The sequence below is a fragment of the Lingula anatina genome, chromosome 1 (assembly GCF_051362555.1).
Source record: "Lingula anatina isolate TDL-2025a chromosome 1, LinAna3.0, whole genome shotgun sequence".
Classification (NCBI taxonomy): Eukaryota; Metazoa; Brachiopoda; class Lingulata; order Lingulida; family Lingulidae; genus Lingula; species Lingula anatina.
The window spans coordinates 14,658,347-14,669,920 of record NC_141767.1 but is presented as its reverse complement, the minus strand read 5'-3'; the positions used below and the strand labels follow the sequence as shown (position 1 = coordinate 14,669,920).

The window sequence follows — 11,574 nt, the reverse complement described above, 5'->3', positions numbered from 1 at the left end:
GTGGATCAACTTTGATGTAGAAAATGTATATCATTGATCTTGAAGACATTCAGATACTGTTTTACGCAGAGATGATAAGAAAAAAGATTTCTTGTTGAAATGTTATTGGACAAGCCATCAGTCTAGCATTTAATCGAAATTTAAGCTTCATTTACAAACTGGAATATGAACATCAAAACCATCATATCCTTAATTCGCATATATTTGAACGCAGTCTTTACTTCATTATTCTAGATAGCAATTATAAGGACATCGAAGTAGACCTTACCCAGGACGTCGCATCGATCCAAAATCCTGATTAATCCAACGATTTGCATTGGCGCTGCGTCTGCCTCCTTACATGTCAGTTATGTCTTCTTTAATAAAGAAGATCTCAGAATTTGCGAACAACAGTGCCGGCAAAAACCCGTCGATTCATGAATTATTAAAAAGGCTCGATAGCTATAACAACTCCTCCCACAATGGGAGCAACGGCGGTGACTTTACTGATTTTGGGTTAATGTCAAATAAAAATGCGGCACAGAACGTTCTTCTGGTTGCTGCCTACTCTGTTTTGGTGCTTGTTTCTCTCTTTGGCAACACAATGGTTTGCCACGTAGTGATTCGAAACCGGAGGATGCACACAGTCACTAACATGTTCATTGTTAACTTGGCTTTCTCTTGCATACTAGTCACCGCTCTTAACATCCCGCTGATGCTGGTGCGCCTTGTGTTGGAGGAGTGGCCGTTTGGTTCCTTCATGTGTCACTTGCTCAACTTTATATTGATGTCATCCGTCTACGTGTCCACGTTCACACTGATGGTCATTGCGCTGGACCGCCATCAAGTGATCATGTACCCGCTTCGTCCACGGATTTCATTACCTGTTGGCGCCCTTATTGTGGCTTTCATTTGGGTCTTGGCTATCGGACTCTCTATGCCGTTTGCCATATATTCCCGTGTGGAGGACGTCCATGTCATCGTTCGCACCAAGCGACGTTGCCGCTCGAGGTATCCAGAACCCAGCGATCTTTTTGAGCAGAGGCTTACATTGGCGACGATATTGCTGCAGTATATAATTCCCTTAGGTATAATTACCATAGCGTACGTTAGAATTGGCTTAAGGCTCTGGTCCAGGTCGGCCCTTGGACATTGCACCCATGAGCAAAGGACTCATCAAGACAAAGCTAAACGTAAGACAATTAAAATGTTGATCACAGTTGTGGTTGTGTTCGCAATGTGTTGGATGCCATTGAATCTCTACCACATTCTGACCGACTTTCACCCAGACAACGAACTATTCCGTTACAACAGCATCGCTTTTTACGTTTGCCACTGGATAGCAATAAGCAGCATGTGTTACAACCCGTTCATATATTGCTGGCTGAATGATAATTTTAGAAGGGAGATCAAATCTATTTTTTCGTGCTGTTTTCCCACTGCCCCTCGAGTGTGTCCTGGTATGGACGCCGACGGCTTGACAACGAAAGAATCTTCACGGGGGGCCGATGTCACTGTCCTGAGGCCAAAATCAAGCGAGACAATCCGGTCTAACTCCACCAAAAGCTCCAGAAAGGACACGCCGCTGGAGGACGTGGATAGTGTAGTGCTTCAACAGCTTCTGAGTTACAACAGAAAAAGTCTGAAAGGGAATTCGTGTAAAAATCACGGGAACGGAACGCATGGATCAGACTTTGAACTCCGCCCATACAAACGGGTCGACTCGAGAGATGTATCTCCTGATGATAGTATATTTGTCGAACATCCGAGGGGTGTAGAGGATGATGTCGCTGTTTAATCAGAAAAGCATTAGCAATTTCTACGAAAAAAGAGAAAGATAGATAGAAATTAAGAAAAGAAAAATATTTGAAGGGGGAAGCGCCAAAATGGGGAATCAAGTATATATATAGTGTATATAGTATATTCAAATATGGTCAAACACATTGACAAAATGTTGCATTACAGCAATGTTTCCTTACGGAACAATGTAGCTCAGTCGCTAAAAGACGACTGAGTTTTTAAATCATATATACACCCCATTTTTTCTCATGTGAGTTGCCTTATCTTATTGCCTAATAGAGCTGCACTGTTGTACGTATCATATATTTTATTTCTGAGATTCACCTTTCATCTCTGCTTGCGGTTATTCATTGAGATATATATTACAATTTCTCAAATGAAGATAGTCTTATGTCTTTGATCATTATGAGGTATCTTCAGGAAAGGGATATCTCATAGATGATGATAAATGACTAACGTCTAGCTAATGCGGCAATTAGCTGTGTTGTCGAATGTGTTACATCCTATACGCTTCTCGGAAGAACACAAAATACATCCGATCTCGCAGTTCGAGAAAAAGGTTTTCAAGCAATTATATACTGACGTCTTTAGGGCAAATGCAATTATAGCTGCATTTGATGAGAAAATGTTGTTATTTCACGATAAATATCCTAGTTGTTAACCCTTGTTGATCTGCGTGAAATCCTGCAGGTCAAGAAACACGCAAAGATCTTTTGGCTGAAGGGCTTTTTCGCTCATTACCGGTAACAGTCCTAGGTTAAAAAGAAAGAATTAAGAAGATAATCGGATTTGATGAAAGCGAATTGGTTCTCAAGAAAGTCTTTCGTCAAAAATTTTCAGATTTGCGAACCGGCACTCCTTATCGGTTCACAATTCTTCACGTAAAGTATGAATGTTTATGGGTTGGCAAAAAGATGCTACTTTCGACCGGAGACCAGATAGGCGATGATGTAGTTACTGTGGAAAAATTCTCGCTTGACAGGATAGCCAGAGAAATATCTGAAAATATACAGTATAAAGTCCTCTCCGTGCACCTGGTAAAGAGTAAAAAGTTTCCCAATTAAGCTCATATCACGTAGCAGCTTACGAGACACAATTGACAGGGTACTTTTAGTATTAATATTTTCTTTTCCGATGTACATTAAGCATCTTTTAATGAATTTTTTTTTCTCACTGGTTGTTGACGTCAAAACCCATCGCCAAGTTTACAACGTGTGCTAAGTAGAAACGCGGTGCGTACGTGTAGCGTGCACAACACTCAATTTTATTAACACTGAATGGATTAACTTTCTAACACATCTTTATTGTAATAATATTTATTGTTTCTAGCAAATTTTCGTACATTTTGTTTAACAATGCTGTACTTAAAAGATTATCATATTGTGACAGATGTCAATGATAAAGAATAATGATTTTGTCAGTTTTTATTGAGTATTTGTTTAATTTGTTCATACTTATTAAAAGTTTAAGAATTAAAGATGGTACATCTAGATATTCTATATAACTCATTAATGGGACGGGCGTTTGATTCTGTGCCGGAAATACTTTTCTAAGGTAATGTTTTAAGGTATGAATATAATCTTTTGGCTACGTGAATATAATCAATATTATACCGTTTATTGCATCGCTGAAGCAACTAAAATTTTATAGAAAATATGGAAATAGTTGTATAATATTTATTTATTGAAAGAAGAAATGTATTGTATTTTAATTGTAGTATGAATAAATTTTGTTTATTGAGATTTATCCCAACCATCCTCTTTCGCTCTCGCTCTTTCATATTTCTTTGATACGAAAGATCGCCAACGTTGAAACACGTCATTGCGGTAGAGAATACGGACACTCATCTTCTCCAAGCAATATCACAGTGAGCCCACTACGAACAGATTGATTTTTACTAGTAAAGAGTACAATCATACTTTAGCCTCTATCATTATATATTCCATGTGAAAAACCTTAATATGCTGTAAAAGAAATTTGAAACTTGTTCTCGAAAATAAAATGTGTAAGTAAAATGCACATAGCGGAAAATGCATCCCTCTACCAGGGCGACAGATTGATTTTTCACAAGATATTCACAGATAGATAGACAGTCATTTGGTTCTCTAGCTTTTTAAAAAATTGGCCATAATATCTGCCACCCTAGTAAAGGGTAGGAAATGCATATCTATGTATACAGTACACTGTGTAAGTCAGAAGTTCAGCCACGCGCCTAGGCCTGCGGTAGTTGGACAAATATTTCAAGAGCAGGCGTGATAGCCCTTATCAGAATATTGCCTATTCAGCATAGATCGGGTTATCAAACTGTAACTGAGACACGCGATTTGAAACAATGACAAGGTAACAAACTCCAAAATTCAAGCCCCTTATCTTCTCTAGCCACTTGACGGGTTCGACTTCTATTCAGCGTCCGAGCCCTCTCGGCCCATTGTTTTCTGCCAAAGACGATTAATTATGAAACTGTCCCAATTTTCTTGTCAATGATTTACCTGAAATCTCTCTCTCTCTCTCTCTCTCTCTCCTTCTCTCTCTCTCTCTCTCTCTCTCTCTCTCTCTCTCTCTCTCTCTCTCTCTCTTGTTTTACCTTTTAAAACTTCATACATTCAAAAAGACAGCTTTGAGCCAAAATAGCAGAATATGCATCCCATTGCCATAGGCAGTTACTCCCCTTAACACACGCACCACGCGCCTCCCGCAAAGCAGGTTCACATTTTTCGTAATTTTTTCAGTGTGCGATTTGGATTTCACCCATACACGCATATCAATGCACGTGTGCGCGCTTGTACTCACGCATATACATTACAACACGTGGAAATTTGTTGCGATTCGATAAATGTTTAAACTCAAAACAAGCACCGTGATCTCGGCGTTATCTGATAAAGGCGTGTGTCAGTGGCTAAACTTTAACCAAGGTACAACAATGCCATCAAGTATCTCTATCTCGGTGACCCGGACTGTATTGAAAAGTCCCTTGCTTATCGCTCGATGGGGGCGTGATATACTTTCCTGGTACGATAGCTAGAGACCCCTCCTCGTGTTTGCGTATATATACGTATACAGAGTATGAATATACTAGTATATATAAACAAATAGAGAAGAAACTCAGTTGACACGGAGGAGGGACGTTGGGATTCGGCTTCATGGGTAATACACACAAAGATGTATTTCGTGATGTATTTCGATCTCTTCAGCCGTATTCAAGTCTTTATGGCTTTTCACAGAACAATGGTGCCACATCGACGAACTTGATTGACTTTACTTCCCGAATAACTTGGTCGGCAACCAACATGAAACTCCCCGAACCCGCGACCAGCGTGGCCTCTACTCGATACAGATGTTGGCCTAAGATATCGAAAACCCCGATGCTTGGTTCTTCAACTCCGTTTCACACGCCTCCACCGTCTGTCCATTCGGGGAAAGCGCCCAAGTCTGTCTATGAACCTCTGCACATAAAAACAGGACCAGAGAAACTGCTCAGTTACTTAAACCCGCCTACAACTGATCCGCACCGATGTGTAATTGAAAAGGGACTTTTGCCGGAGATGTACCAAGGCGTGCCCCTATTCAGGACTGCACCTGACACCAGAGACATGCTGGACAATTTCAGAGGTTTTGGTTTTTCAAAGAGCTCCATAAAGTTGAGTCCAAGTGCAACAGAAACTGGCAAAGTTTCGGGGCCAGGGCAATCGCCTGTGCTAGAGCAGTGTTATTTGAAAGAACAGAGGCGGTATCAGTGTCCTAGGTGCGAAGTGACATGTGCTAATAAGGGGCAGTTAAAAGGCCATCTCCGGGTACATACAGGTGATATGAATATTACAACTTTTATTGTTATTGCATTTACATAAAATTTAGATCAGCCAACTGTCAATTATTAATTTACTTATTCATTTGCTTTTTCTATTTATTTATATTTTTTAAAAATTGATGAAATTTTAAAAATTTAGATTTTGTCTCATCTAATGAATTACATTATTTCTCAGCTAAGTCTTCACGAGTACAGCGAAAAAACAAAAACCGTAAAAAAAACCTAAAAGAACTGTAATTTTTTTTAACTTACCGTAAATGGTCTATTATTCAGGAGAACGACCATTCAAATGCGACCACTTTGGTTGCTCCAGGGCGTTTGCAAGGAACGAAGAATTAACAAGACACAGGCGCATCCACACGGGTCACAGGCCGCATGTCTGTCCACTGTGTGGAAAAGATTTTGGAAGAAAAGATCATCTGAATAAGGTAAGGAAACAAAGAGAAAAAAAATCACATACTTAGTTGTTACTGTCATTCCTTTTTTTTTTATTGATTTGCTTTTCAATGATATGATTGTTATTAATCATTCTGAGGCAAAAGGTGTCCAGTTGTTCAACACATGGGTTGAAAAATATGTGTGTTTACTTTGGTAAATGCAAATGTTTTGATATTTTTATAACTTCTGATTTATGTATTATTTATTGGATCGATTTACTGTTCATGTCAACAATGTTTTTCATTTTTATTACCACTGCAATGCCACCAAACTGTGCACTGCGTAAAATGGGGTTCAGTCACTGCGGTTTATGAGACGTAGTCATCATAAAAGCCCTCTGACATTGGTCACCGGTGTTACAGGAATAATATTCCTAGGAATGGAAGTCCGGGCTCCGACATGATAAGTACAGGTTAGGGTTAGTCGGAGTATTGGGGTTAGTTTAGAGACAAATGTGACCTGTACAAGGTAATGGAGAGCGGACGACTGTTTGTAGCTTGCTCACTACTATTCCTGTCACACCGGCTTAAAACCTTTGTCCCAGGGGATATATGTACAATAGTATAAATTTAAAAAAGAAACTTTTATAATATTTACATTGGGTGTGAATATTATTTCGGTGATGCTACCAAGCACAGAGTATATTGATAAAGAATTAATTTTTTTTAAACATTTTTCTAATGAGGCATAACGTTTCATTACATCGACGCGTCAGTTGATGCGGGAAGTTCGAAACGGCATGTCCCTTGCACAGAAAACACAATTTACTTTTTTATCATCGCAACACGAGAAACAATGAAATACCTATTTCACCGTGGCGAATGTCGTCCGATTATCCTTAAATTATCTGTTTCTTTTAATTCAGCATGTCAAAACTCACCTGAATGCCCAGGAGAAGAAGACGTGTGTTTGTCCAGTGCTTGGTTGCATGCAGCGTTACTCTCGCTCTGACGCGCTAGCCCGACACCAGTGGAACGTTCATGGGATAAAGACGCGGGCAAGAGCCGCGAGTCGAGTGCAGTAAACGTACGTGTGGCAGCATATTCTGACCAGAAAAAAAACTTAAGTAAACTTTACTCGTGACATCATGATCTGACCAGATACAGAGTTGAAAACTAAAGAAAATGGTTGGTTTCATTGTTCTATGCTGAGATTTATGGCTGAGAGGAAAAATTGTGTCCGTGCGCACGAAGTCACTACAAAGGCCATAATAAACTTTTCATAACTATAAACCTTATAATTACATTAGGGACCGTTCATTATTTACTGTGGTAGTAAAAATTCGGTTTACAGTACAAATTCACCTGTGACTATTCAATAATCATGACATTGGTCCAAGCAATTTTGTGATACTGTCCTTGCAAGCGTATGTATTTTGCTTGTATATATTCGAGAGAGAGAGAGAGAGAGAGAGAGAGAGAGAGAGAGAGAGATTTATACACAAATCGTACATTAAGTTATTTTTAAAAAAGTATTGAGTGTATCAAGTGTACTTGATAACAAGCATGTCTCTACATGTATATTCCTTTTTAATAAAGCACTATCACAACGATGTATAATTCTGATGTCATCGATTATTTTATTACACGAGAAGACGAAGTACGGGTTAGTCACTACATTGTGTAAATGGCTTCAGCTGATATCAAGACTAACCAATTGATTAATAAGTAAACCTAGAGAACAGTTATTCGGCGACATTCCAAATTTCTCTCTGATCCGTGGGTGGAATACTAATTGGACTTTGATACTGAGCTTAACAATCATTGTCTGACGTGTTTTTCTTGGAAAATATTGGCCACATGCGTGCCGCCTCAAATAATAATTAGTCTAAATTGTTGTGTAATTGCTGGTATGTGGATCAGAGTGCTACGGTACTATAAAATATCAGTACATAGGTGAGACCGAGAGAAATATGAGCACTGATAAAACGTTTTTTTTTTTCTTTTTTTTCATATTAATTAATAATTTATTTATGTTCGTTTGCTTGTTTGTTTGTTTATCTTGCTTACAGACATTCCTACAGAATCAAAGATAACTGCATCTGTGCGATCCCTCCCTCAAAAAAGGGAGCTTAATTTAAGAAGTAAATTAAATGCAGGATGAACGTTGTGAATGTCGATAGACGAGAAAAAACTTTCAAAAGGTTTTGTGCTATGAAATGTAGGCAGTGGTGGGTCCAAGTGGCACAATGGGCCACGTGCCATCCCCTACCCTCTTTTATTTCAGAAGTACCAGTTCTCACTGCCCCCCCCCCCTCAAAAAAAAAAAAAATTCAACAATCGAAATGAGACGAAACCAAGCCCTTTTGCCTCCCATGTGAACTTTTTGAGTTAAATTCGAAAATAACCCATACGTGCATATTAACCCAAGTAGCCCTAAATTTAAAATGGGTACTTACGTTGTGTTCGTAATTATGCAGTTTAGGAGTTTTGAAAGCATTTACTGATTATCTCATGAGTTTTGGAACTGAATCAAAGCCCTTGTTAAAACCTTACGAACTGACAACCAATATCAGAAACGGAAAAGAACTGTGTTCTATTGAATTTCCGATTCACCATGGACCTAGAATTACCGTAGGGGTTACAATGTTGAAGAAATACATTCGAGGCATTTGCTGAAGACACGGAAACAACTGATATTTACTGATTGGGATCCCTTTGCTCCACTGTGCACTAACGACGGTCGCTCGGCCACCTTCGGCTGATTCCGTATCTCACTATGCTTTTACATGTTTCGTATGGAATCAGGCGGCTGCAAACGAATGAACAAATGTGTTGGGTGGGAAGTTAGAATGAGATAGAGACGCCATAGCCCTCGCAATCAATGTTGCTCATCCATGCCTTCGCGCAATGTGTAATTTCAAAGCTTGAATTCGTGTAGTGAAATGTCACATAACTTTAGCCGGGAGTTTTTCTTTACTATTCTCTGCAACTTTCTCTTTCTCTAACTATTAATTGTACAGTGTGGACCTGCTTGCACGTCATCCAGTGTGATCATTTTCAATCAAAAACACATTTTTGAGTAATACCTTTACCTTGACTTAGTTTAATTGGGAGATTTCAGGTTTATCAGATTTGGAGGGAGGGGTGGGGCTGGGGGAGGAGCAGGGGAGAGCAGTCGCCCACCACAAGTTTTTGAAAAGAAATATTGAGTGATTTTTAAAACGTGTTCACCTTTTTCTTTCATCAAGTTACATGTATTTTTATTTCCGTCCATTCAATCTGATTATCATTCCAAATTCCTTTTACCTTATTGTTATTTTACTGTAAACTGGTCATTTATGTGCAAGTGTAACGCGCTTTTGTTAAGTAATATCATATGCTTATGATATTCCAATATTAATATAATTTACATGTGCGGTATTTCACCTTTGAAATGTCAGATACAGGATGCTAAAGATTAGGCTGTCACCTTGCCCATATCCTGTTATTCTGAAGATTTAAATTGATGTGTGTTTTGTTGACAGTTTTGTTATACATGTACGAAAAAGGTGAGACGAAAAATTTGATTCAGAAAAGAAATGAGTTCAGAGTTCAATGAGAGACTGGTGAAACGTCTATATAACTGAACCCACATTAAATGACATGATATTTTACTCATTTTTTAAAACAGAAGACAAATTTTCGACTTTGAAGTTCCGATACAGTTTTGTTTGCACTATTCGTGTTAAAATATGATTTCAACTACAGATCACTTAACCCCAATTCTACAAAAAAATAAAAATAAAAAATACATACACAGAGGGAATAAGCTAAAAAACCTGTGGCTACATTTAAAGTATCGAATTTTGTTGGCGCCAAATAACACAATGCATCTACCGGTTGAACGTACTTGACGCGGCGCGGCTCCTTATCCAGTGATTACCTACATGTTTAGGATTCTACTCGCCGTTGACAAGTGCATCCCATTAAAACAACGTGATTGATTTTATCCTAAAATTGAATTCATCTTGCTATCTTGGGTTTAACAGACCTTACTGCGTTACTATCACGTCTCATAAAAGAACGCAATTTAACGCGGCCTGAAGCAAGAGTTAATGGTTTTGTTAATTGGATGCATTCTCAGGGGAGTGTTGTTTCCTTTTCGTTGGAACTCTGGAAAATGCTGTTCGATCTTGCTAAAAGCCTCGGAGAATCTCCAGATAGAACTCGGAACACGCGGCATGACATCATGGGTGACCTCTGGAACCTACTGGCGAAGGATTCTTTATCGATTTCACGCTTCTTAATAGAATTTTCTGAAAGGGTCTACAGTGTCGCGGTTGGTGAGCATGGCGGCCTAGCACCAGTGATGCGTTTTGTTGCATAAAACATGAGGGTCAGTCTAATTAGAATTACGAAAAAAATTAACTATGGAGCGTAACTATGGAGTGTAAGCCGAATTATTTCGTTGGAAAGAATGTCATTAGTAATTCGAAAGATTAAAAAAGATTTAAAGAATAAGGTTTATGAAAATAATGTTTATTAACATAAAGTCCTCGTTAAATCTTGCTGAGGTGATTTAATTTAAGAGTTTTGCTACAAATGGATAAAAAAAGAGAAATAAATAAAAAATACCCACCCCAACTAAAAAAAAACACCTGATGTTATCCAGATTTCTTAGAAATTCCTGACACAAGTTGGTCATCTCCGAACGGATCATTTGTGGGATTCTGCTTTGTAAAAAATCACAAATAATGGAATTTCCCACCTTCTTATCGACCACCTGACTGCAGATGTACAAATAACAGTTTTATGATCATTTTCCGTTCGCTTGATTAACGCCGAATGCATGGTGTCATGCATTTTTCGTGTGTGTTTATTTCAGATGTTGTTATATATGTCTTTTAAAACAGAATATTCTGTTAAAATTAGCTTAGATGAAAGGAAAAATTAAAAAATTACATATCACGTTCTTTCATTTTCATTGGCACTAGAGCTGTTTGTGTACAGCTGGTACAATTTTCATCTTCGATGGCATTTCTGTTTATAAAACATGTCCCACGAAACCATCTTCAATATGTGTGCGTGTTTGTCATAAAAAAGAAGAAAAAAAACATGTGTTCTGCGTGTATGGTTATCATACTTCATGTTAATCGCACTCTTGAAACCGGATGCGTATTGTATTTCCAAATCACGACACTAATACTTCGCAGAATTCACGAACCCTATATACTCGATCCATAGATCCGTAGCACCTACGCACAGTTTTATATGGTTATCTGATCGGTTGATGTTTGTAAAGAAAAATTGCTTGAAAAGATGAGGTATACCTTTTAAAGTGATACTACGTTTGAGCAAGGAGTTATAACAGATGTTATAACTCCTTGGTTTGAGCAGTATAACTAGTATCTTATCAAAATACATATACATTATACCATTTGGAGTAATTCAAGGACAATATGAATTGTACTATGCCATTTAAAAAAATAAACATAATACTTTTGGGGTGATTGTAGAATAGTATGCAATGTGTTATAAAAACATAACATTTTATCAGTGCACGGTGTTAAAAAACCTGGGGCCGTATACTCGAAACTCACGCAATCTGTAAGTTCCGACCTTTCTAGAATG

At 38.3% G+C, this 11,574-nt stretch overlaps 2 protein-coding genes across 2 annotated transcripts; both read left to right on the top strand.

Annotated features, from left to right (window-relative positions):
* The first annotated feature begins 245 nt into the window (after positions 1-245).
* LOC147764003 (G protein-coupled receptor 83-like) lies at positions 246-3,519 on the top strand. Its single transcript, XM_087002202.1, has one exon. It carries the CDS (start codon positions 341-343, stop codon positions 1,775-1,777), a length of 1,437 nt encoding a protein of 478 aa, XP_086858328.1. The 5' UTR covers positions 246-340; the 3' UTR covers positions 1,778-3,519.
* A 1,244-nt stretch (positions 3,520-4,763) lies between these two features.
* Positions 4,764-7,574, top strand: LOC106179811 (uncharacterized). Its single transcript, XM_013563579.3, has 3 exons — positions 4,764-5,580; positions 5,858-6,012; positions 6,888-7,574. The coding sequence occupies exons 1-3, from the start codon at positions 4,920-4,922 to the stop codon at positions 7,044-7,046; spliced, it is 975 nt and encodes a 324-aa protein (XP_013419033.2). The 5' UTR covers positions 4,764-4,919; the 3' UTR covers positions 7,047-7,574.
* The last annotated feature ends 4,000 nt before the right edge of the window (positions 7,575-11,574 follow it).